General features: G+C 55.1%; 1 protein-coding gene across 2 annotated transcripts in view; it reads right to left on the bottom strand.

The window, feature by feature from the left end:
• The window catches only part of SNTA1 (syntrophin alpha 1), a 71418-nt gene that overhangs the window by 4955 nt on the left and 39570 nt on the right, over nt 1-26893 (bottom strand). For both annotated transcript variants that reach the window (XM_073309912.2, XM_073309913.2), the window contains 3 exons: nt 10191-10392; nt 7306-7513; nt 3691-3821 (listed from right to left, as the gene is read on the bottom strand). In XM_073309912.2, coding sequence (XP_073166013.1) covers nt 3691-3821; nt 7306-7513; nt 10191-10392 — 541 coding nt within the window. The remainder of the gene's footprint in view (nt 1-3690; nt 3822-7305; nt 7514-10190; nt 10393-26893) is intronic.

Genomic DNA, 26893 nt, shown 5'->3' with positions numbered 1-26893 from the left:
GCTGGTAATAGCTTATCTAAAGTGATCACTCTCCTTGCAATGTGTATGATAATCAAGGTGGGCCATTTCCAGCACAAATCCAGGTTTTCTCTTCCCCCCCCCCCACACAAACCCACTCTCCAATCTCTCTAGTCACGCGATTACAGACATGAAAGTTGCGATATTACAACAAAAAAACTTCAAAACCAGACTCCAGCGAGAGACTGTGGAATTGGAATTCATTTGCAAATTGGATACAATTAACTTAGGCTTGAATAGAGACTGGGAGTGGCTAAGTCATTTTGCAAGGTAACCTACTTCCCCTTGTTTTTTCCAAACCCCCCCCCCCTCCAGATGTTCTTATTAAACCCTGGATTTGTGCTGGAAATGGCCCACCTTGATTATCATACACATTGTAAGGAGAGTGATCACTTTAGATAAGCTATTACCAACAGGAGAGTGGGTTTGTAGGGGGTGGGGGGGAGAAAACCTGGATTTGTGCTGGAAATGGCCCAACTTGATTATCATACACATTGTAAGGAGAGTGATCACTTTAGATAAGCTATTACCAGCAGGAGAGTGGGGTGGGGGGAGAGAAAACCTTTTGTAGTGGTAAACACCCATTTTTTTCATGCTTTGTGTGTATAAGAGATCTTCTATACTTTCCACAGTATGCATCCGATGAAGTGAGCTGTAGCTCACGAAAGCTTATGCTCAAATAAATTAGTTAGTCTCTAAGGTGCCACAAGTACTCCTTTTCTTTTTGCGAATACAGACTAACACGGCTGTTACTCTGAAACCTGTAATTCTACAGGAGCAGAGCCCTTCAAGCACATGCTCCCCTCTTGAATGGCCTCAGATTCCACCTGTTTTCATTGTCCCTGCAGTATGAGACATTTGCCAGCAGAGACCACTGCAGCACCATGTACGTCTCTCGCTCCACCCCTGGCTAGAGTGTTGCTGAGATACACAGGGGCTGATTTCTCTGGGCCCCTGGTTCCTCCCTGGGGGGCACTTGCCTCTGTCCCACCCAGACACCCTTGCAGTCACTCCATCTGGCTGGATTTCAGAAATGTGGAATCATGAACTGAAATTCCAGGAACCTTTATGGCCAAGTGGCAACCCTCAGCAATGGTTTAGGCCCCAGATGCAGAATCCCTAATAAAGAGCAAGGGTTTGGCTAACCGTAAAATGAGCAGCACTTTTAACAAATGTCAGAGACGTGCTTTGATTTTTTTATATGTAAGAGGTCTGACTGGCAGATGGGGCATGTTCAGCAGTTTCTGGGAATCAGGCCTCTTTGACGTGGCAAAAGTTGGGCAGTTAAATCACTAGTCCCCTTTCAAAACCGTAACCCAGCTTAATTCCCTGGCTGCGTTCCCAAACAGCAGCTGGGTGCGAACGCCTGAGAGCAACGCTGACTAGATACAGACGGGAACAGTGACAGGTCTAGTCTCACTGCAAAACTTGCAAGCAACAGCATCAATGGTGGAAAATGAAAAGGGAAATAAGCTTGTCGGTCTATCAGGTTTCATAGTCTAAGGTGTCCTTAGTAACCAGGGGAAAGTTTTGCCTACACATGAGTGAGCCTGACCCACTGGTCTGAATTCCCCCAGCCCGTTGTAGTGGGGAATTCAGGATGGTTGCACCCCAAACAGCTCTGAACTCTGGAAGGTGATGGAAGCTTTAAGAGATAAATCTAACTCTGAATTCTTGGCTCTCAGGCTCATCTCCAGCATACAGACTATAAAGTACATGCGCCAGAGTCTAGGAAGGTTTACTGCTGTCAGCACCGCATTGGAATGGCGGCATTACGCAGTGAAACCGTGAGTGAGTTAGATGGGCTGTTCGGAAGGGCACACAGGAAACCCTGCTGGTGGGAGGAGGTGAAACAGCCACTTACTTTATAGAGAAGCCACCTGGGAACGTTTTACGGGGTGAGCGTACAAAACAGGTCACTGTCCCCGCTGGGTCTGGCACCTCTCTGCGTGTAAAAAGCCAGGTTACCCCCGTGGCCGCGGGTCCTACTGCACAATGCTCACGGGGAGAGGAACACGACTCCTCTTATATGTCACAAACCTCTCCAAACAAGTGGAATTAGCTTATCAAGAAGTCTCGATACACATTTCACGCCTGACATCTCCTCATCTACTGAGCCCAGAACCAAGGCCTGGATCCTACTGCACGGGGGAATTCCTCTCTCTCCAGAGGGGAGGAAATCTCTGTTGCTCCCTCTCACTGGCCCACGAGGGAAGGTTGCCTGCTGAGCCTGGGGAGGAAATGCCACATTTGGGAGGAAATATTTTTGGTGGCAGGTGCAGCTGAGGTCAGAGTTACTGAGCGGAGATTTTGGAGTGCTGGCTGTAAGTCACATGGATCTTGTTGCCCACTGGGTTCTGGAACCCTGTAGAGATGTTCCTGCAATGCCATGTGGGTGCTCCTTAGCAGGCATGCGGGCTCCTAGCCTGGCGAATGCCCCATGTGGCTGCACAGAGGAATGTGAAGCCAGCTGGTGGGCTGAAGGCTATTCAGAGATCTATCCCAGGGTCCAGCCGAGGCTTCCCGGCTGCAAGGGACTGGGAAGTGATGCCACCTGCAGAGGGGGCAGTGTCTCGAGTCATGCTCAAATGAGCCCCGCTAGCTGCTCCCAGCCCTCCTCCGTGGGAGGGAGAGAGGGGAAATCCCAGGGGGCCTGTGGTGGGGGGAGTGCAGGGATCCCAAAATGGGAGAGTGACTTTTGCTGCTTGGTCTCCCAGCTGCCTCAGCCCTGGTGCACTCTCTGGTGTAGGAGAAGGGATCAGCTGGCAATCCAGGCTGTCACACTGCTCCGTCCTCCTCCGAGCGCCTCCTGAGGGACTGATCTGCCACCAGCAAAGTGTCAGACATTGACAGCTGCCAGAAACAGGAGCCCAATGCCAAACACAATGGGGAGCTGACTGACTACCCCCAGCACACACATCTCGGAGGGTCCCCCTAGATTCACAACAGCACTAGTTAACTCTGCTTCATTGGCACTAACCAGTTCTAGCACAGCCCACCACTGGCCACAGCCTGAGTCACCTCTTGCTGGTTTCACGCCAGACCCAAACTCAGGTCTCTGCTTCACTTTGCTTTGCTGTTCAGGGCTTGTCTGAATCTGGATCTTCAAGCAAGACCTGGCCAGTCCCACAGACTGTGGCTGTTCAGATTGATCTGTGACACAGCGCCTGAGGATCATGGTTCCCGGGCTCCATGGCCAGCCCCACTGGCCATGCCGGGGGCCTCGCTGAACACCCTCAGCCTATTCCCAAACTCACCCCTCCCAGTGCTGAGCACTGCAAACCCCACTCTGGGCCTAACTGTCTGTGGTGCTGCCATGGGGACAACCAACTCTTTTGATGCTGACAAATCTGTCACCTGCGCGGGGCAAAATAGCTCCAGTGACGGACCAGGTGAGGAGCAGAGGCTGTGGTTCTGCCACTGGCCGGCTGCATGACCTGGGCAAGTCACTTCACCACTCTCTGCCTCAGTTTCCCCATCTGGAAAATGGGACTACTAGCACTGCCTGAGCTTAGAGATCTAGTGATGAAAGGTGCTAGACGAGAGCAAGGGCTTGCTGGGTGGGGGCTGCCTGGGGCTTTGTCCCAGCACACATTGCTCAGGTAAGGCTGGGTGGCTCCCTGCACCAATGCACTACAGTTCGAGGCAGTGCAGCCAGTCGGCTCACGGCACCTGGTGGCGATGAGAGGGTAGCTGTGGGCTGGCTTGTTCAGGGCATCCCTGGTCTGTGGGAGGCTGCTGTAGAACAGAAGATCCTTCTCCGTGAGGATGGTGAGGATGTTCTTCGTCCCATCGCCGGGGAGCTGGAAAATAGAGAGCATGTGATTAAATGGGCCCCAGAGCAGAGGGTGTCTTCAGAGGACAGCTCCCTTCCCCCTGGGCAGAGGGACCTCCGTTGTGAGTGGGGCGAGACTGTACAGAGTGGGCACCTGGGAATGGAAGGGAGGGAGCCCACTGGTCAGGGAGTGCCAGGACGGGGGGGCAAGGATGAGGGGACTGGCTGTTTCCCACAATGCCTCACTGAAGGGGCAGTGCCCCAGGCCAGGGCTTGGTGGCTAGTGCTAAGTGGAAAGGGCATTTCTTGGAGCCAGGATGGGGGCAGGGAAACTTCAGAGCCAGTGAAGAGAGAGCTCAGCAAATGCTTCCATCCCGCCATGCAGGATGAGCCAAGCAAGGAACATGAGACCAAACTGGAACCAGCGCAGCCACGATGGTGGGCTCTGCCCGGCGTGCCGGGCTGGGGACTGGCAGCCCGAAGAAGCCAAACTCTCTCTGGACCCACAGGAGGCCTAGAGCGTGGGCTTTCCTGCCAAACTACCTCAGCGTCGGCCTGCTCCGGCTCCAGGGTCTGGCCATGGCTTGGCCTCTCTCTCTGAGATGCCTACTGGGAGCCCAGTTGGGCCCGTGGCTGCAGTGGTCTTGATGACGTGAACTCGTCCGTCTGCCAGGGCACGGGCGGAGACGCACCAGCTCATGCGCCTTTCACTTGCGCCACCGCACGACGTCTGCTGGCGCCACCCGCCACCGGCCCTGGAGCAGATGCGCACCCTGCACTGGGGACTGGGCCTCGGGGTGGATCCAGCTGCAACAAGGCTCTCCGCGACCCCCTCCCCTGCACTGAGCACCCAGCCGGCTCCTCTCTGCCTCACGCCCCGGAACGACTGGGCTCAGCAGCTGTTCAAATTAAACTCCTGGAGCAGCACGAGAACCACCTCCTCTCTCTCCCTCCCTCCCCGCGCTGGCCTGGGGCGAGCACCCGGCGGGGTGACGAGGCTCCGGCTCAGCAGCCTCCCTGCCCAGGTGTTCAAACAACAATGAACATTGTGCTAGAAAACGGGATTCTGTGTAAACTCGGCAAATCCTGGTCCGCACGAGGGCTACACAGCCCCTCCCCGATGGAAAACAGCCAGAGGCGCAGCTCCCAGAGAGCAGTGAATAACAACCCCTTGCGCATGTACAGTGCCACGTCACCGAGTGGCATGGGCCAGTCTAACCTTCTGGAGGGCAGCTTTCCAGGGCAAAATGTGGCCTCTAAGAGGCAGCGTAGCCTGGAGGACTGAGCCCTGGCGTGGGTGGTAGGACGCCTGTGACCTTGGACAAGGCATTTCATCTCAGCTTTCACTTCCCCCACCTGCCAAACAAGGCCAATTGCTTACCTGCTGCAAGGGGGAAGTGCTCTGTGGCTCACTCTGCAGAGCCTGGGATGGGTGCTGGATTCTGGAGTGACGCCTGCCTCCCCCCAGGGTAACTGAGATCAGAGTCAGGACCTCCACTCACCTTTCCAGTCTCAAAACTGAAGTGCAAAGACTTGCCCAAGATTACATGGTGACTCTGTGGCACAGCTAGAAAGAGAACCCAGGAGTTCTGGCTCCCAGCCCCATGCTAGGCAATGCTGTTCCCACCCTGGACTGCCCTGGAGAGAACCACAATCTGTATGAACTGGGCCCCTCGGCATAGCATAGCATAGGAGATGCTGTTCCAGAATAGGCCATTAGTGCATCTACTCCGATACCCACCTCCTGCCAGACGCTCCTCCTGCCTGACCCACCTCCTGCCAGACCCCCTGGCATCACAAACCGGCCCCTCTGGCTTAGTGCCTTTGAGCACGTCCTGCTAGTCCAATATCCTGCAGACGGCCACCCCACATCACACCACTGATGCACGCAGCCTGCCACTGGGCATGAACCCTCCTGCCATCCAATACCACTGAACTCAGTGGCACTGGCTGGCACAAACCTTATCTCCTGCACTGACAAGATGCTTCTGAGGAAAACAGCCACAATCCCCCAGAGACACCTGACCACCTGTGCAGTGCCCTAGGAGTGGAATAACAGGGCAAGTGGCAAGCCAGAACTGGGTGCATCAGCAGAGCATTGTAGAGGACCCTGTACTGGAGTAACATGGCAGTACTGCATTACCAGGATGGCAGGTCAGGAGTGAGGGGCATTGGCAGGGCTGTGAGGGCCCTGGGACTGGAATAGCAGGGGCAGGGTCTGTGGGTCGGGAGTGAGGGGCATCGCCAGAGCTGTGAGGGGCCCGGGGCTGGAATAGCAGGGGGCTGCGGGTCGGGAGTGAGGGGCATTGGCAGGGCTGTGAGGGGCCCGGGGCTGGAATAGCAGGGGGCTGCGGGTCGGGAGTGAGGGGCATCGCCAGAGCTGTGAGGGGGCCCGGGGCTGGAATAGCAGGGGGCTGCGGGTCGGGAGTGAGGGGCATCGCCAGAGCTGTGAGGGGGCCCGGGGCTGGAATAGCAGGGGGCTGCAGGTCGGGAGTGAGGGGCATCGCCAGAGCTGTGAGGGGCCCGGGGCTGGAATAGCAGGGGGCTGCGGGTCGGGAGTGAGGGGCATCGCCAGAGCTGTGAGGGGCCCGGGGCTGGAATAGCAGGGGGCTGCGGGTCGGGAGTGAGGGGCATTGGCAGGGCTGTGAGGGGCCCGGGGCTGGAACAGCAGGGGGCTGCGGGTCGGGAGTGAGGGGCATCGCCAGAGCTGTGAGGAGGCCCGGGGCTGGAATAGCAGGGGGCTGCGGGTCGGGAGTGAGGGGCATCGCCAGAGCTGTGAGGGGGCCCGGGGCTGGAATAGCAGGGGGCTGCAGGTCGGGAGTGAGGGGCATCGCCAGAGCTGTGAGGGGCCCGGGGCTGGAATAGCAGGGGGCTGCGGGTCGGGAGTGAGGGGCATCGCCAGAGCTGTGAGGGGCCCGGGGCTGGAATAGCAGGGGGCTGCGGGTCGGGAGTGAGGGGCATTGGCAGGGCTGTGAGGGGCCCGGGGCTGGAACAGCAGGGGGCTGCGGGTCGGGAGTGAGGGGCATCGCCAGAGCTGTGAGGGGGCCCGGGGCTGGAATAGCAGGGGGCTGCGGGTTGGGAGTGAGGGGCATTGGCAGGGCTGTGAGGGGCCCGGGGCTGGAATAGCAGGGGGCTGCGGGTCGGGAGTGAGGGGCATCGGCAGGGCTGTGAGAGGCCCGGGGCTGGAACAGCAGGGGGCTGTGGGTCGGGAGTGAGGGGCATCGCCAGAGCTGTGAGGGGCCCGGGGCTGGAATAGCAGGGGGCTGCGGGTCGGGAGTGAGGGGCATTGGCAGGGCTGTGAGGGGCCCGGGGCTGGAATAGCCGGGGAGGGGGCTGCAGGTCAGGACTGCGGTTCACTGGCAGAGCTGTGGGAGAACAGTGGGAAGCACAGAGGGTGCAAGTGACAAGGGCTGAGCTGCCCGGCCAGAGCTGTGCAGAGAAGCGTGCGCAATCTCTTATCAGCAGTACAATTCGGCACCGAAGGACCGTACACACCCGAAAGGCTGGGCTACCTGCTCAGTGAGCCAGCCGACGTGCTTGATCTCTTTGCTCCCTGCAACGCCGGCTGCCGCCAGCAGGGCTCTCAGCTCCTCTTTGACTCTGGGCACTAGGGCGTTGACGTTGGTGTGAATGGCGTTGAACCAGGACTGGGCAGTCACTTCGTCTTTTGCTCTCAGGAAGAGGGGAATCCGCCCATCTGCCGAACAGACTTCCAGGTACCTGTGAAGAAGGAGCCCCCGGCAGGGCTGGTTTGTGGCCAGGATCCGCGCAGCGGGATGGGGCACAGGTAGCTGGGGCAGCAGGAGGCAACTGGGCTTGCTCCAGTTCACGCTTTCCCAGTAGAGTCCAGGGCTTCAGCTTCTGCCTTGCAGTCACCTGAAGTGCTGGCGTCTCTAGCTGGGCTGCACCGACGGCAGGAATACATGCAAACTGCAGACCAGTCAGCCACCCCAGTCTACTGCTGCCCACGCGCCTTCAGCGTCTGGCAGCAGCGCAGCACAGGGGGTCCTGAGCAATCAGCCTAAACCTCTCCCAGACGCAGGCCTAGGGATCCCCCCAGGGCCACGTTCCCAGCCCTAGGAAAGGGACTGCCGTTAGCACGGACTGTATTCGCTCAGACGGCAAGTGAATTCAGAAGCCACTTGGAGCTGGCTCTGACTGGCGGGCTCAAGTTCTTTGCCACGCGCTGGGGACGATGCTGGGTGCTGGGACACCGCCCAGGAGCGTGAGCCCGAAGGGGCTCATTGCTCGGAGTTGTTTTTCTGCTCACTAAGCCAATCAGAGAGGAGACTTGACGTGCCATGGCTGATGTGAGCAATCACACACCTGCGTAACACGGGGGAAGGACCCCGCTGGCAAACGGACCCAGCTGACAGGGCTGGGTCAGGCTGCTCAGCCAGGGTCGGGCAGGGAGACGATCGGGTCAGATTTCATGAAAATGTTGATCAATAAAAGGGCAAAAACACTGAATTTTCTCCTACATTCCCGCTGTAATAAACCCCGGGGAGGAGCCAGCCCCGCCTGGAGACTCAAGCCCTGCTCCTAGCGCTCGGCTGGGCCAGATGGGCTAACGTGAGCGGGACACTCCCGACAGGCAGCCTGGCTCCTCAGCGATCGGGAAGTGACGGCTCTGGCTGCTTCCTACCTGGCCCATCACTAACATCCAAGAACTCAACAGTGAGAGCAACAGCAGCCTTGTAGAGCTAAAGCCCAGTGTGAAAGGCCTCTGAATCATAGACTGTCTGTCCCGGGTACCCGTGGAGCCTCTGTCACCGCAGCACCTCACAGTCAGGCAGGGTCTGAGGCCCGCATGACTGGGATTTACCCAAGGAGTCTGTGGCAGAGGCTGGCATTGAACCTTGGTCTGCCAAGTGCCAGGCCACCAGCTCAACCACTGGGCCACTCACCCGCTCACTTGGGAGAGCCCAGGGTTCCCGTGAGCCCGTGGCACTGGGCAGGTGGGGTGCTCCAAGGGGGGTTGGGAACGTTTAGTCGTTCTCTTTGACTTCTCTTTGCAGTCTGGAACAAGCCCAGCAGAGACAGGGCCGCAGTGCCCTTGGATTGCCCATGCTAACGACATTCTCTCTGCTGTGCATTTGTGCAGCAGCACATTCATTCTCCTGGACTGTACCCTGTGTAAGGGCGTCCCCTCTCAGGCATTACCCAGAGAGACCCCAGACCTACACATTAGCCGGGCGGACCGAAAAGCATCTGCTAGGGGTTCTCATAACAAATTGTTTGGTGGCCTCAGAGTATGGCTACCAACTCTTGCTGGAAGCCGCTCTGACCATTTATCCAAGCGGGAGCCCCACCGTCCCAGGCTGAGGCCCAGAGCCCGCCACGGGAGCCCCGTGGCTGGAGCCAGGTGGGGTGGGAGTGGGGAGGCTAAAACCCAGAGCCCCAAAGCTGAAACCAGGGAGGGAAGGGCGCTGAAGCCCAAAGCCCACTCCTGGAGCCACAGCACGCTGGAGCCTGAAGCCTACCCACAAAGCCTCTCAGCCCCTGGGACGGCGAGTTGAGAACTCCCCAGCTGCCTGCGGAGTTGAAGGTTCCTCTCCCAGCAAGCACACACACCGGTCCCACAAGTCTGCAGAGGCGCTGCCTGGAGCCTCCAGGAGGCTGCCTGGTACATGGTGCTGATCCCCTGCTTATGGCACCAGCAGACACCAAGGCAGCGCATCCAGGAGCAACAGCTGGACTCTGCAGGGGAGAGTCTCTGCACCCCCCCAGCTCTGCCCGGGAGGCTGTCGTGGCCACAGAAAAATCCCCTAGCAGTCACCTGCGGCCATGGTGGCTGCATTTTAGAAACAAAAAGATAGAGCCTAGAGAACAGCAGCACTTGGGTCTCTGTCCAACTCAAACCAAGGGCCAAGAGCACTGTCCCGCTCAAGTGCAATCCCTGGGATCTCCCTCAGATCGGATCTACCCCAGCCTGGCTCCACTGACTTCACAGGAGTGACTCTGGATTTACAGTGACTTCAATGGGATCCTCACCAGCTGCATGCCAGGGCGGCTGTCGAGCACAGCACATTGAAGTGCCGGGTGAGGACAGAGGCCAGGAACACTGGCAGTATGGGCCCCGCATGGCAAGGGACAGTACTCATTGGGAACTGCACATGCAGCCTTGCCCCACTGGCCCATGTGGGACTGTCAGGAGAACAGCCGAAGATCTGCAGTAATCAAGTGTGTGTGTGTTGCGGGGGGTGATCCATCCACTCCCCCAGCTCCTCACTAGCTCTTCCTGAGAGACCGTCTAAGTCTGCCAATCCCTACTCCGGCTATGGGTTCGAGTGGGACACAGTCTCCTGGGCGGAGCGCACCGGGGGGCCTGCGGGGTCATGCTGTGAATGGGGGCACGGATCCCCTCCTGGGCAAGTCCCCCGGGGGCCTGGGTTACCTGTTCTCTGGGTCACTGGGGAGACATTTCCTTGACACATAGCACATTTTCAGAGGCATGTTCTTCCCTTCCTTGAGGTCACGCAGGGAGAGGATGGGCGAGGCTTGCTTCTGAAGGGAGACAGCCGGCGACGGGTCCCAGCTGACGGTCGCCCCGGACGAGGAGTTCTTGAAGTACGGCGAGATCTCCTTCATGTATTTCACTGGAACGCAGAGAGACACACAGGGGCCAATGGAACAAATCCCTCCCAATTCCAAGCACTTCCCTTCACTGCCCCCCTCCAGGGCTACCCCGGCACCTGCACTGCACAAAGCCAAGCCGCCTCGGAACCCCCCGCAGACGCGGGGCGGCAGGACACAATGTACCCAGGCACTCCTTGCAGTCCCATCAGCCACACCCCGCCCCACAACCACCCACTGACAAAGGCCACTTTGTAATGAAGGGGGTTGGCCTCTGTGATCACACTCAGCCTCTGCTGTCCCAGCCGCTGGTTCAGCACCAAAGCAAACAGCATGCACACAGGGGCAGGTCTGCACATCCCCAGCACATTACCACAAACCATTCCAAGTGAAGTGGCCGATAAACACCTCTGCAGTCCCAGGATAAAGGAGAGTTAGCGGGTTACACGGGGTTGTACTGAGACATAAAACCAGCGTCTCTGCTGAGTCCGTGGGTTTGGGGTCTAGCAGAATTATGAATTTAAACTCCCAGGCTCCTCTGTCAAAGGTGCTGGGCAGGTTTCCTTTGTGGATGAGGACTGAGAGGTCACATATAGAGTGACAGTCCCCCCCTTCAATGAGGAGGCTGGCTGGCTGGTAGCAGGAGTCCAGCGGTGGGGCTGATCCCCAGCCAGCCCCAGTCTGCCCCGCAATCAGTCCGGGCTCCTGGGGACAGAGCCAACCCCTCCCGGCACTATGTGTGCTTCCCTTTGTCCATGTGGGGAGGAGGGAGGTGTCCTTAGCTTCTGCCACCAGCAGGCTCTGGCTATTGATTGGACAGACAGACAGACACAGATAGCTAATGTGTTCCTTTATGTTAGAGGAATAGCACAAAGGGGCCCTGGCCTGTGGCTAGGTCACCTAGGGGCTACTGTAATACCCATGGCTATCACAACACCGCTCACAATACTCGTGCAGTGAAACATGCTGTGGGTGCTGGTGTGTTTCATTCTTTCCTTCGCCGACCTCCCTCCGCCCCCCGACCCCCCCAAAGAAACAAACTGTTTTCTTTGGCTTAGGGAAGAATCCCGAGCCCTGGGCTTGGCCTCATCTGACCATGAGAGCAGGACAGCATGTGGTTCACCTACCCAAGAAAGCCGCGAATGTCCTTTCAGAGGGATTACACGCGTCCAGGGACTAGCTCGTGAACCTGGAACTGCTTCGGAGCAGGCAGCCCTAGAGGCCCAGGATGGGTTTCACCGGGGAGGGAAAGTTATCATTCCTTTGAGGCTTTTTCAAATTGCCTTATTTCCTCCTTAAAGAACCAGCAGCATAGAATCATAGAAGATTAGGGCTGGAAGAGACCTCAGGAGGTCATCTAGTCCAACCCCCTACTCAAAACAGGACCAACCCCAACTAAATCATCCCAGCGAGGGCTTTGTCAAGCCAGGCCTTAAAAACCTCTAAGGATGGAGATTCCACCACCTCCCTAGGTAACCCATTCCAGTGCTTCACCACCCTTCTAGTGAAATAGTGTTTCCTAATATCCAACCTAGATCTCCCCCACTGCAACTTGAGACCATTGCTCCTTGTTCTGTCATCTGCCATAACTGAGAACAGCCTAGCTCCATCCTCTTTGGAACCCCCTTCAGGTAGTCGAAGGCTGCTATCAAATCCCCCCTCACTCTTCTCTTCTGCAAACTAAATAATCCCAGTTCCCTCAGCCTCTCCTCATAAGTCAGGCACTCCAGCCCCCTCATCATTTTTGTTGCCCTCCACTGGATTCTCTCCAATTTGTCCACATCCTTTCTGTAGTGGGGGGACCCAAAACTGGACTCAATACTCCATAGATGACCTCACCAGTGCCGAATAGAGGGGAATAATCACTTCTCTCGATCCGCTGGCAATGCTCCTACTAATGCAGCCCAATATGCCATTAGCCTTCTTGGCAACAAGGGTACACTGCTGACTCATATCCAGCTTCTCATCCATTGTAATCCCCAGGCCCTTTTCTGCAGAACTGCTGCTTAGCCAGTCGGTCCCCAGCCTGTAGCGGTGCATGGGATTCTTCCGTCCTAAGTGCAGGACTCTGCACTTGTCCTTGTTGAACCTCATCAGATTTCGTTTGGCCCAACCCTCCAATTTGTCTAGGTCTCTCTGGACCCTATCCCTACCCTCCAGTGTATCTACCTCTTCCCCCAGCTTAGTGTCATCCACGAATTTGCAGAGGGTGCAATCCATCCCATCATCCAGATCGTTAATGAACATGTTGAACAAAACTAGCTCCAGGACAGACCCCTGGAGCACGCCGCTTGATACCGGCTGCCAACTAGACATCAAGCTGTTGATCACTACCCATTGAGCCCGACGATCTAGCCAGCTTTCTATCCACCTTATAGTCCATTCATCCAATCCGTACTTCTTTAACATGCTGGCAAGAATACTGTGGGAGACCATGTCAGAAGATTGCTAAAGTCAAGATAAGTCAAGTATGAGCAACCACATCACAGACGGCAGGACAAACAAAGCCACGTGTGGCATGTAGGATACCTGGCATGTCCCCTGCTGTAATGTGTGTGCAATGGTCCATGTGTAAGGCTCTGGAGCTGCATATCCAAGGAAATCTGCCCATCCTTGTATCTCCAATGGGTAATGTTGGTGACTGGTTGTGGGCATTGCCTAATGCTGCTCAGATCAGGTCGCGGTGTCCCGGGGCAGAAGACCCAGCAGCCAGTGCACACTAGTTCTCTCACTTCGGCCAGCATCAGTGTCACGGCCACCATGGGAGAAAATCACAAACCATTCAGCACAGGGGCATGTTTCTTTAGTGTCTCTTGCTACTCCAAAGCCCAGGGGAGTCAGCTCCCACCCTTGCTGCAGTGTGTTTCTCTGCACAGGTAGAGTATGCAGAGGAGGTGAGTTAGCTACTGAACTTGTTCACAAACTTTTCCCCGGTAGGATTCACTTTTAAACAGCCCTAGGGCAGTCTGCTCCAGGAAGTTCAGCTGGCACAAGCAGGCGTCAGCTGGGTTTATTTTCCCCATTTGAATTCCTCTCCTTGCCCCAGTCTCCCAGTCTCTCCTAGGCCACCTGCTGCTCCCACACAAGAAGCATGTCAAAGCCGTGACAGTCGAGTGGCCAGACCTTAGCCAAAAGGGGCTCACCTGTCTCTCACCGGCAGCCCATGTAAGTAGCTGTCACGGAGTCCCTGCGCGATGCTCTGGAACTGCTCCCCATGAAGCCAGTCAGGACTCTGGGGCCGTCTCCTTTCTGTGAGCACCCTGTCTTCAGGACACAAAGCTCACACAGCTTCCACCTTCCTGGGCCTGACCTCAGAGCATTCAGCATCCTCTGCCCCTCCGTGCGCTTCCCACAGCAAGTCCGCTCAGGCGGGGCTCCTGGGGAAGCCAGAGGGTCCTGCACCCCAACTTCGCAGTCAGACGTGACTCTCAGCCAGCCAGTAAAACAGAGGTTTATTAGACGACAGGAACATGGTCTAAAACAGAGCTTGTAGGTGCAGAGAACGGGACCCCTCAGCTGGGTCCATTTTGGGGGGCAGTGAGCCAGACAACCACGTCTGCCCTTCACTCCATGTCCCAGCCAGCCCCAAACTGAAACTCCCTCCAGCCCCTCCTCCTCTGGGCTTTGTTCCTTTCCCGGGCCAGGAGGTCACCTGATTCCTTTGTTCTCCAACCCTTTAGCTCTCACCTTGCAGGGGGGAAGGGCCCAGGCCATCAGTTGCCAGGTTACAGGGTGTCGGCCATCCTCTGTGTCCAGACTCCTGCACACGCGTGCCCTCTAGGGCTCTGCAGTGATTATACACCCTTACCCCACCACCTAGGTACTTAAGAACTGCATAGGGGAAACTGAGGCACCCCCACAATATTCGGAGGAAACATTAATAACAGTCCCACTTCGTCACAGTAGCGCCTTTGTGTGTTAGCCAGGGTGTACTTGAGTCTGGGTACGGTGTGTATGCAGCATGCCGGTTTGACACCCGTGTGCGCGTCTCAGCACTCTGCGTATGCCATGTGCACGCGTTCCCAACTGCTGTCCGTGCGGCAGCATGCCGTGATGGGCTTCTGCAGCCTTGGGGGTGGGGGGAGAAACACGATGCAAACCAAGCGGAAACTATTTCAAACCAAGATGCAGCCCTGCTTTGCCAGGAGACTGGACTCGCAAACTTTCCCTCACTGCCTCTGTGATCTGAGGAGCCACTGAGCGGGTTCAAACCTAGGCTGAGAAAGAGAACGCTGAGGAAGTGGGGCCAGCGTCTGGCACGCCGGTAACTCAGTTATTGCTGACACTCATTCCCAATATGTCTGATTAATGTTCTCGCCTACGCAGGCTGTTCTCAGACCACCAGCCAACAGGCAGTTCAAAGGCACTGGGACGCCAGCCAGGATTGTTCCAAGTACGGCCTAGCAGAGCCTCTCAAACCCTCCGATTGACTGGCCTGGCTGAGACGCAGGAAGAAGAACGGCTTGTGGATGCAAAGCAGTACATCTGTATTCGCTTTCACTGGGAAAGGATGTTGAGCCGGGAGGGTAAGAAATTGGGCAGGGGGGTTGTACATTCAGCAATTGGAATAGATCAGCGAAACGCTGCCCTGTAAGGGGGGCTATTTCAAAAAGCTAAGGGATTTCCACAGGCTGGCACATTATAATCATGTCAAAAGAAGTCACTGTGGTTAATAGCGTCGAACACCTCTCTCCCCCCCGCCCCAAGCCAGGTGGAATGCTGAGCCGCTCATTGGGCATGTGTGGCAAGTGGTTACAGCGGTGAACTAGGACTCCGCATACTTGAGCTATGGTACCCTTCCTGCCACTGACTTGCTGCGTCACCTTGGACAAGTCACTTCACCTCTTGATGTCTCTGCTTCCTCATCCCCAAAACGGGGAGAATAATACCGTGAGACTTCATTCAGTCATGTTTGCAATGGGCTTGGAGAATCTAGACTGGAAGGCACTACAGAAGTGCAAAGAATGACTTTTATGCAAACTCAAGGACAATAGCAGGATACTGGGCTAAATGGACCTTTGGTCTGACCCAGTATGGCCGTTCTTATGTTCTCACAACTCCCTTAACATCACTATCCCTGTCTGCTCCCTGCTTCATGTGAGGAACAAACACTACCCGCAAATTCTCGATGCTCCCTCTGTGTCCTGAAGCTCCTGTACCCTTCACCCCCAGATATCAGCTCCTCCAGGCACTGCCTTCCTGCAGAGCTGAGACCAGACTCCTCCAAAGTCCTTCCTTGGTGCCTGAAACTCTGTCTTCAATCCCAGCAATGGAGATCTGAGGGCGAACACAGAGCTAACCATGAACTCTAGGGATTTATCTACTCTATGGAGCTAGTCCAGATATAAATACTGTGCATGCCCCTGTCACACTTTCAGGGTAACTGCACCTGTATCCTCCCCCTCACCCCAGGTGCCCACTCCAGGAGGGCCCAGTCAGGTCTCAGGGCTCCAGCCGTCACCTGTCTCTGGGCAGGGACCCTTGTCCAACTCCCTCTGACCAGGAGGTTTGAAGACTGCACAGAAGGCCTGTCTGTTTGCAGGCTGAGAAAGAAGGTTCTGAGTCTGTTTGAATCCAGCCTTTTTTCCAGTCCAGCAAATGGACAGGACCTTCTGTTCAAGCGGGTCCCCAACCTTGCAGAAGGGCTGGAAAGCCTTGGCCTAGGAGGGCTCCATTACACTGATGCATATGGGATCTTTTACAGCTCTGTTTGTGTTTTCTCTGTGAGGCTTTTACCTTATGGATAAAGGTGCTTGCTCATAAAGAGCTGGGTGGTCCCTTGTAACTGCGAGCAATACACTCTGCCCGGAGAGAAAGCAAATGCAGGGGCTGGCCTCGAGGCAGACTGCCTTGCTGGGGATATCACAGTGTAAGGCAGGGAGCGGGGCAGCCTTAAATCCTTGGTCAGGAGTGCGGGAGGCAGCTCTCCACCCAAGAGAGGTGATGGCTGGGAGCCAGAAACCTCAAGTGGGTGCACTCAAGGAATCACGGTGGGGAAATTCAGGTGCAGTTACCCTGAACTGGGACAGCCCCTGGTAGAGGAGCAGCAAGGGCACACTGCCTATCCTGGCATAAGCTCCAGCATACTGCCAGTGTGGGCCAGTAAATCACTGCCTTCATGGGTCAGTTGTTGGCAGGGTTGGACGGGCCACTGAGAGGACGACCAGATGGCGAGAGCTCATTAATTAGCTGGGAACAATGGAGTTCTGAAAGAGCGATAGTCTAGGGGAGACACTCTGCTCTCACACCAGTTGGCGTGACTCCCTGGCCTCCTGTGGAGTTACTTCAGATTTGCTCCAGTCTGACGGAGAGAGGAACCAGACCCGTCGCCTGTCAGACTTTACACACTACACTGAGCTGCTTGCAGCACCTGCCTAGGATGGATCATTAACTAGACTATAACCAACAGCCTGGGAAAGAGAGGGAGAAGAAACTCCCCAAGAATGACTACCTGATAAGCAGAGATGTCATTGCTGAAAAAGGCTGCAGACGACACAAAAATTGGGGGAAAGGTAACTAGAGACGAGGACAGGAGATCGCTTGGTAAACTGGGTGTGAGCAAAAACTGTGCATTTTAACAGGTTAAATGTAAGCTCAGCTCTAGATACAATTCAGCTGTGGCCTCACTGGCGGGCTTTCTTTGCTTGATAGGAAGCATGGCCCAGGAGAAGCACCAAAGCAGTGGGGCTCAGGAGACCTAGGTTCTTACTATTCAAGGATAAAAGAATCGAGTTGAGTCATGAATTTACAACCCAGAGGGTGGAGGTGGTTGTATTTTTTATTTATTTTTTGCTAGAGATATGGTTGGCCCGTGAATCTGGATGCGGGAGAGATTTCAATGGTAAACCACTGGAGCGCCATGTGTCACACCGGATCTGGGTTCATTCACCCAAATAATAATGGAGTGTTTGAAATGATGGGGATTAGGTGGCTGATTCAGGCTCTCCTGAGGTTCACCCAGACACGGCCTTTGGAGTTACATGGCTTCTCTAATTCCACCGGAAACTCCCCCTCCAATGTGTTTTCAATGGGGAGTAGCAGAGCTGCCATCTCGCTGATGGGAAGGAGAGGAATGGGGCTGGAAACAGCTTAATTGCAAAGAGCTGCTGTTGGCACGTACTGCTGAGACATGCCCACTGGAAGCCATGTTCCCAGCCTCTCTCCTCTCATGCTCACTAATCATTTGATTTAGTCCTTGTCTAAGGGCTTAGACAGCTGTAGCGCTTCGGTGTAGACACTACCTACGCTGAGAGGAGGGGTTCTTCTGTCCGCATAGCTAATCCGCCTCCCCAAGAATTCTTCAGTCGACCTAGCGCTGTCTACACAGGGGTTAGGTTGGCCCAACTACATCACTCAGAGGCGTGAATTTTTCACACCCCCGAGCAAGGTACCTGAGTCGACCTAACTTTTTACTCTAGACCAAGCCATACTCAGCTCTGGCGCAGTGCAGGTGGTACATACAGAGGAATGCTGAGACCTCAGCCCTCACTTCAGAGGACACCCCTTCTCCTCTTTATTTTCCAAATGAATTCAATGCTGGTCAAAGGTGCCAGCCTATTTAATTCCTTGGAGTGGTGGGTAGAGCCTGCTGAAGGGACGTAAGGCCCTGCTCCCTCGGACGAGGGAGGAGGCCCAGAGCTCAGGACCTAAATAAGCACAGGAGACAAAAAATGATCAAACAGGGATCAGAGTGCAGATAGGCACAGTGGAACACCGACAGACTCCAGTTGTCAGTGGGCAGAATTGAACCTGGGACCTTTGGAGCTAAATGCATGAGCCTCTACTGCATGAGATAAAAGCCACCTGGCCGTTAGCTCAGGCTGTAGAGCAGACTCATTAATCTCGCTCTAACTGGTCTCGGTGCCAAAACACCACACCCAGAAGGTGTGGGACAAAACACCACACCCAGAAGGTGTGTGGGTTACAACAACGCACTGAGAACGCAGTGATGTGGCTGCACCTGGCGTTTGAGCCATAAAGCTGGACCCGGAAGTGTTCTCCAGCAGTCCCGATGGGCTGAGCCAGTGGCATCGTACACCAGTGACTCTCACCCTGCTGTGGTCCACGGGCCGCAAAATGGCAGAAAAATTCATCCTGTGCCCCCACTATATCCCACAATCCTTGGGCCACCAAGACTGTGGGATTTGGGGGTCCTGGGAAGTTTCGGGGTGCTGCATGGGGATGCTGCTGCATCAGGGGATTCTGCTGGAGGCACGTCGCTACTTCCAGAGGCTCCAACGCTGGTTCCACAGCCCCCGGGGGGCTGTCTCCCCTGCCCCACAGCCAAGCATAGTTTGGACAGGGAGCTGAGAAGCTGCTCAGCGATAGGGTGGGAGGGAGCAGAGCGAGAGGGGCAGCCATGGCGGGAGCTGCTCCCACTGGGCCCAACACACCCCAGGATTTTGCTGTTCTCAGTCAGTGGGCTGCCCCTTTGCAACCCCGACACCTGCGACTTTACACTGAAAATTGAAATGGACCCGGCCTCCCCTGGGAGGCCATTGGGTTTGGTTTTTAAGGAAATCCACAGGGAGGCTGTTGGTCTTTTTATGTTTTTCTTGGTTTTAAAAAAACAAGAGAAGCTGAAGCAAATCCTACCAATCAATTCACCCCTCCCCCCAAACGAAACCACTCCAAGACACACCCAGGCAGGCCCTACCCCCAGCACAGGCACAGGGCTTGGGCAGCCGGGTGGCTGTGGGGCAAACGTCTTTGGGGAGCTCAGCTCTGCACCCAAGGCTCACAGGAGTGGGAGGAATCCCAGGCTGGGGGCATTTTTCCTGCTCATTTTCCCTAATTTCCCCTGTCTTGATATCTGGCCAGGCACCGCCCCCGAGCAGGGGCTTCTGAGGGCTCCCACCCAGCAGCTTACAGACCCCTTCAAATTGCCGCTGAAAATAAAACCCAAGTTCGCTTAAAAATTGTAAACCACAAGCAATAAAAAGTTTGCCCACACACCAGACAGCTCCTGCCAAAGCCTGGTGTCCTGGCATCAGCATCACCACGGTGGCATGAACTTGGCGCCTCCGGCATAGCTGATGGAGAGGGGCCAGAATTAGCTGCCCGGAAGCCGTGCTCAACACTGGCGCTGGACAAAATTGTTCATCGGAAACATTTTTTCAACGAAAAATGCAGATTCGGGTTGGCCGGAACATTTTGTGATGAATTCATGTTGCTTGCAGCAAACTGATTTGGTCAAAACACAACAAAGAAAAAAAATTCAGAAATGTGGAAACCAATTGTTTGGTTTGTAGCCTTTTGACAAGATCGAAACCAACCACGCTGATTTTTCAGGCTAGAGTCACAAGGAGATTTAGGCACCACTCTCAAAACCATGGAGGAGAAGGCGAAGATGCCAATAGCCGTGTGGCTAGGCCACTCCCTGAAGATATGGGAGAGGCAGATTTGAATCCCTGCTCAGGATTTTTAAGGGTCTAACTCAAGATTTTTTAATTATTGGGGTCATCTCTATTGTGTCTTTGACTTGGCCTGTCCTCCAGCCCCCCTGCCTCAAGGCTGTGCCTAAATCTCCCCTCACAACACCTTTAAGGCTTTGTCTACATGGGGAAATAGACTGGCACAAATATTCTGGAATAGCTCTCTGTGTGCACACTCCGTTCTGGAATTAAAGTGACTTTATTCCAGAATAATTACTCCACTCACAAACTCACGTTTGTGCTGGACTTGAGCGTGCACATTCCAGAATAGCTAAATTACACCGGAATAGTTATTCCGGAAGAGCTATGCTGGTCAATTTCCCCTGTGTAGACATGCTCTAGGATCCAGCCCTTCTGCTCAGTCTCCACAGCTGAAACTCTCATCTGGGCACTTATCATCTCACCTCTTCACCAGCCAGCCATCCAGGAACATGTACGGCCCTTTTCACCACACTAGTCCAGCTCTCCCAGACTACTGCAAGCTCTGCTCTGGTTTTATTGCTATTCATTTATAGGGATCTCAGCTTAGATCAGAGCCACATTTTGCTGGGCACTGCACAGACACCTGGCCCTGGGGCTCATATACTGACTTTGCTCCCCTCAAACCCATTCAGAAAGCTGCTGCTCAGGAGCATTCTCTTCCTGTCCATCGCTATGACAACATTTCCTCTCTGCTCCCCTCCACTGGCTCCCCCCTTCCTCGACTGCACCATGCACAAACTATTAGTCATTGCCTTTCAGCACCCCCACGGCCTAGCCCAGCCACACTAATCCGTGGTACCTACCGGCCCTGTCTCTGCTCTGCCGACGAGGCCAGCCATCCAGCACTGCGCTTCTGTCCCATTCCCCGCCTCACGCCCCTTTGCACTTCCGCCCATACTGCCCCCAATGCGCAGACAGGGCTGCCCATAACAACCCACTTGCGGGAGACATTGTCCTGAAAATCCTTCCCTACTGCTCACTTCCGCTCTGCTGCATACAACTCCTGGGCAGCTCTGGGCAACGGGACGGGCCAGCACTGCCTGTACCAGGCTGCTCAGGATCGGTCACTGGTTACTTCATCCTCTTCCGCTCCCTATAAGTTTGTTTCGTTTCCCTGTTGTCTCTCGTCACATGCATCGATTAGAAACTCTGTGGGGCAAGCGCTTTTAATTCTATCTGTGAGCACCGCGCCTAGCACAATAGGGCCTGGATCACCAATCCTAGTCGCTAGATCCCACTGTCACAGCAGCACAGCCGGCCCAGAAAAGTCCCAATGGGTCACCTTGGGTTACTGCTCTCTGGGAGAATCTCTGGCTTAAGAGCAAGAGAGGCCATGGAGGGCACGCTGCCCTTTTCTCATTTAAACCAGGGCAAGCTGCTCCCTGTGTGATGCTGACGTTCCCCGCGAGGCGTGCATGCCAGGCACGGCACCTTTGGGAACGACACGTCCAGCCGACTCCTCCCACACACAGCCAGAGACAGGGACAAGCTATAAATGGATAGGATCCCAACGAAGCTGGTGGATCAAGTTACACAAACCTAGCGTAAAGTCCCAGTGCCTCAGGGGGAGGAGGCGACCGGGATGGGATCCTCATGTTCCGTGTCTCCCACTATAAATAGTAGGCTCCCTTGCTCAGACATTTGAGCTGTTCTCCCATTTCTCCCTGAGTCATTAATCTCGGCAGAGAATACCTGCCAACAATTACAGTGCCTGGGAACTAATAGGGTTTCAAAAAGATAGTACAGATTCTGAAACGCAGGCTGGATTTCTGAGCCTGCTCCCAAGAACGGCTTGGCTTCGGAGGAGATCTAGGGCTTCATTCTGCCTTACGCTGCCGTAAATCAGGAGTTACTCCACTGAGGCCAACAGCGGCACTTTGGTGTGAGTCTAGAATCAGGCTCCCAGACAAGAAAACAAAGGGCAAGACGCAGTTACTGGGATATGATTTTCATAACTGTGAGCTGCCGTTTCATGGGCAAATATGCCAGCACCACTGTCTACATCCATTGGCACATGCAAATACTACCGCTGAATGTGCCAACAGCCATTTGTGCAGCTATTTGAGCAGGCAGGTGTAGTAAGTACATGTGCAAATTAGGTGAACTATGAAGGGCACAGAGAGCAGCCCTGAGGGTGGCACGGACTGGACAGATGGTCACACAGACAAGAGAGTCATTTTGGAAATAGGCCTCTTCTGTGTTTCCCGTTTTAGCCCAAGATCGGGAAGCATCCTGTGAGTGGCTGAAGGATAGTTTTGAGGTTTACCATTAACCAGCTCATCATTGTCCTCTGCTTCCTGGTATCCCTATCCTCAGGAGAACTGAGGACTCACTATTTTCAAGTTTCAGAGTAACAGCCGTGTTAGTCTGTATTCGCAAAAAGAAAAGGAGGACTTGTGGCACCTTAGAGACTAACCAATTTATTTGAGCATGAGCTTTCGTGAGCATCCGATGAAGTGAGCTGTAGCTCACGAAAGCTCATGCTCAAATAAATTGGTTAGTCTCTAAGGTGCCACAAGTCCTCCTTTTCTTTTTACTATTTTCAAGAGCTCTTTATGGTTTCCATTACTGGTACTTGCAAAAAGCGCTCTCTTAAATCCACAATAAAGTTGAGGGTGACAAACAGGACTGTAAAACTGGGACCCCACCGCAGCTGGCTCATGTGCGTTTTCATGTCCGATCTGCTGCGTCTGGCTTTATGGACACAAACATGTTAGCTCTGCAGAGCTAGAGGTGAGGGACCTGGCGTCTGTTCTGGGTCACAGAGGTCTGGCAGACTCTGTTGGGCCAAGGCGGGGGGTTCCAGCAGTGCTGGGCTAGGGAGCTGAGTTTAAAATATTAGCCGAACCTGTCAGAAGAAACGTCTGAGGAACATTCAAAGCCTCAGTGCTACTGGCTGCTGCAGGACACCTGCTTACACACGAATCCCACCAAGGTGCTCCTTACTATTTTATCAGCATGCGCCAACGTCTGCTGCACCTTTCAACAGCTCATTGTAAAGCAGGTTAGAAAATGCACGAGCAACAGATCTCTAATAAACGATTCCCTAACCAGCATATAGAGAGTGTCTCGTCAGCGGGAACGGCAACTGCTGATGTTGTTAGGTCAATGCATGGGCCTCTCGAATGCAAGCTGTTAATGACTGAAAGCATCTTATAAAGTGCCATGTAGTTTAATAAATAATAAACTATTTCTAAGTGGAAGCCTCATCGACGTTAGCCATCAACATCAAATAGTGAGGTATACGGACCAAGGGTCACAGTGAAAACTGCATTCCTTTCCCAGTGCAGAGACGCTGTAAGGAGACAGCGGGATGGCACCCCTAGAACACCGGGTACGTGTGCCAGACCCAATTCTGCAGTGCCCCCGCTCAGTCAGGCACAGCAAGGGATGCTGAGCAAACCAGGAGGAAGGGGAGAGACCCTCCCTGCTCCCAGTGAGAGAGTGAGAGCCAAGCTGCGGGAGGGGGAGGGGTTCAAGGACAAAGCTGAAGAATGGGTCTGTGCAGTGCGATTGCTTTCACTTTCCCCGCCTATTGTCTTGGGAACAGTCCCCCACCCCACCCCTGATATGCTGCCCGAGTTTGGCTGCATGCACACCCCTTGCTCAACCCCCATCCCTCCCTCAGAGTGCTCAGGAGAGCACTGAAAGCCAGGACATTGGACCCTAGGCCAGAGCAGGAGCGGACCCCAGATGAGGGCCCCTGGCAGCAGGATCTCAGCATGATGGGGCAGCACAAAGCACTCATGTCCTCCCCTCTGCCCGGGGGCTCCCAGCTGCTGGGCCAATGGGCAGGGGTGGCTGAGGAGGGGGCATGACCAGGTTACCACTGCAGCTTCCATCTACTGCCAGAGACAGGGACAAGCCCCCAGGAGGGGGTCGTGATGGACACATGACCTGCCCTGGTGGGGTGCATCACCCCTGGGTGCAATCACTGATCCCCTTGGCACCAGTGTAGTCAGGGAAACGCTGATTTCTTAAGCATTTCTTGGTAAGTTTGATCTGAGCTAGCATGCTGAGGGCTCCCAGCCCTAGCCTGGCTCCCGCGTCACCATGACCCCTCTGCAGAGACGTGTGTTACAGTGAAATCTGTCTGATGGTTTTGGGAGAGGCGGAATCACATGTGGCAGGGGCAGACCGAGTCACTTAGTGTCGCTTTCCCTTTGATATCCCAGTTTTCCCTCGGGCGGAGATTTCTGCTCTGGGGAACCGGCCTTCCTGTTTGCCCTGGACATGTGGCGGCCGAGCGAGATCTGCTGCTGGGAGTTTGTCGTTTACGCAGCCTAGTTCAAAGGAAACAACAGAAGACACGTGGTGTTGTCGTGAACTCAGCCAGCAAAACTGGCCTCCTGCTCTGAAAACCCCCACACTTGGCTTGGGACTCTTTGTGGGGGGGGGGCTACGTATCTGCAAAACAATCCCCCCGAGAAACCGCCAGGAGCGTGTCCTGGGATGCTGCAGTTTGGACACGAAGCCGGGCACGCTGCGGCTGCTCTGGCGTGCGCTCCCGGAGGCATTTCTGGCTGCCTCGGTCCTGAGATCTCCGGAGCCGGCAGCTGCATCTCCTATTGTGCGTTATAGCCCTCACCGCAGCCTCAGCAACTTGCCCACGGGCATATAGTGGCAGCGAAGCAGTGCTGAAACCAGAACCAAGCTCTCCTGGCTCCTAGCCCTGTGCCTCCCTCACCGCCCTCCCTCCTGGGGGTACTGGGTACTGTATCAAAGCGATGCTCAGAGGGCAACCCCTAACCTCCATTCTGCTGGAGGCAGCTCCCCCCGTCCACGCAGCAGGGGGCTCTACGATTTGACGGAGAGCCTTCTGCAGGCACAATCCCGGCAGCAGGGACCCCTCTCAGATCACGCAAGCACAGGGCTTCTCATGAACGCTCAGCAGCAGGCTGAGAACGCAGTGGCCAAAATGGGTTTCCCGGCCTTCGGCGTCTCCGTAGCAACGAGGGCTGCGTGGAAATCATTGCCCATTAGACTGTTATTTGTTAGCAAGCACCCCGGGTCGATGCGTCTCACTGGGACGCACGCTAAGCTGAAGTGACGTGAAGAGCCTCTCTCCACACTGAACGGGTTTGCGCAACATTGTGCGATGCCAGAAATGCCACTCCTACACTGTGGGAATGTAGCCACTTGGCACGCTGCCACTCCTGGGAACCAGGGGCTGGGGCTGTCTCTCGCTTGCCCTCTCTGTTACAAGACAGCTTACCCCGACCTGATTCCTGCCCCACTTTCCCTTTGGTGGAAATACAAACTTCTGGAAGTGTGCTGCGTTCTAAAGAATCGGAATTAAGTCAATGACTGGGTCAGTTGTAGTCCTCTCTCATAAAACACGCACCAAGCGCAAAGATTTGCTTCTCTCACCCCAAGCAAAGTCTGGTGCACAGTTCCCGAGCGCCGTTATATAACAGGGTTGTCCCTTCCAAGCTACAAGCCAAAAGGGCCGTTAGAATACAGGTGCCTCTGATGCTGTTGGAACATGCACTGGCCCCAGACTTATACTGCAGAGGGGCCCTAGCTCCCTGTCATGCCCCAGGCTGCCTTAAGTCCGAAAAGTGTTATGGAAAACCATAGTCTCCTCCGGCCAACAATCTCCCTCGTTCTCAGGCTCAGAGCTGGCTGATCTGTGTGGAGCGTGGGGACAGATGTGGTTGCACCTCTCCGCCCTCAGCTGTTTCTCTTCGCTAAATCTGTTCTGTCAGATCCCAGGCGGGCTTTGGGCTAAGGGCTAATCCGTCTCCCCAGAGCCTTTGCACACGTGGGCTCTGCGGTGGCTGGAGGGGGGGAGCCGAATACCCCTCCGCAGGCTGTGCAGCGCCAGCCAGACCACTCTGCAGTTGCTACTAACCAGCTAAACTCAACTGTTTTTAAGTAGAATTTAAAAATGACTGGACTGGGGTTGGCCCAATATAACCGGATTTCAGTAAAGGGTTTGATACAGTGTCTCATGAAATGATCATTGAAAAACTGATACACACTGGCCTGCCTCAGGAACCTGACACATGGGCCACAGACAGTGCACAGAACACCATCCCCAGGGGTTTAGTGGTGGGACCCAGGGACCAGCACTAGGTCTAGATTTATTTAGCGGTTTCATCAATGAGATGGTGTGAAATGAATGGCAGTGGCAGGGCAGCATGGGCAGCACAGTGGTGACGTGTACCGATGCTATGAAGCTGGGAGGAGTGGTGAACACCAGGGTGGACAGAGAGGCAATGCAGGGCATGTCTACACTGCACATGAAGCCCGGGGTCTGACTCAGGTTTGAGTCCGAGACCCCTTATACCCCCCACACAAATCAGACTGACTTGGAGCAGCAAGCACTCAGGGCCTGGGCAGCGGGCCGCTGGGCCTCGTGTCCAAGCCCTGTTGTTCCTCAGCGTGGACCCAGGTCGAGCTGCAGACCCGCATCAGAAGGTCTGCACAGTGCCGTACGGACAAGTGAGCATGGCTGAGAGACCTGGGGCCAGCAACTGTAAATCCAGGTGTGGATGCCCAAGCACGGGGTTGGAAAAGCTGTGTCCACATGCCCGGGTCCCACAGACCCGGTTTATAGGGCAGGGCAGCCACACAGCCAGATTGGAAACCCGGGGCTCCATCCTTACTGACCTCTGTGGGAGTTTTTGCCATTATTTCAAATGGAAGCAGGAGCAGACTCATGAGCTGTGAGCTTTAACCCACCGTGGAAGGGGAGGAATTATTTAATGTGGTCCAGCAGGTACAGCTAAGAGCCCTGGGATGAAATGGAGAAAGGAAAAATGACATGGGCTGACGAGCCGGAATACCTTCTGAGGTGTGAGATCAGGCTGTGGGACAGTCTCCCAGAGCAAGTGGTGGAGACCCCGTTGCTTGGGGCATTTCACACTAGAATGGACAAAGCCTTAGAAAACATGCGGTAGGGAGCGACCCTGTGTGGGCAGAGAGGAGCTAATCCTTCCTCCCAGCTCTCACTTGCATGATTCTGCAGCAGCTAAAGCCCCTTCTACAAGAAGCTTTGGCAGAGGGATCTGTGTCACCATGGATCCATGGGGCACTGCTCTAGCCCACCCCTAGACTTCTCCGCGGGGATGTGGCTGGACCGCAAAGCCCCCCTCCCAGCATG

Source organism: Lepidochelys kempii, chromosome 13 (genome assembly GCF_965140285.1).
Source record: "Lepidochelys kempii isolate rLepKem1 chromosome 13, rLepKem1.hap1, whole genome shotgun sequence".
NCBI classification, from domain to species: domain Eukaryota; kingdom Metazoa; phylum Chordata; order Testudines; family Cheloniidae; genus Lepidochelys; species Lepidochelys kempii.
This window is presented reverse-complemented; position numbering and strand designations above follow the sequence as displayed.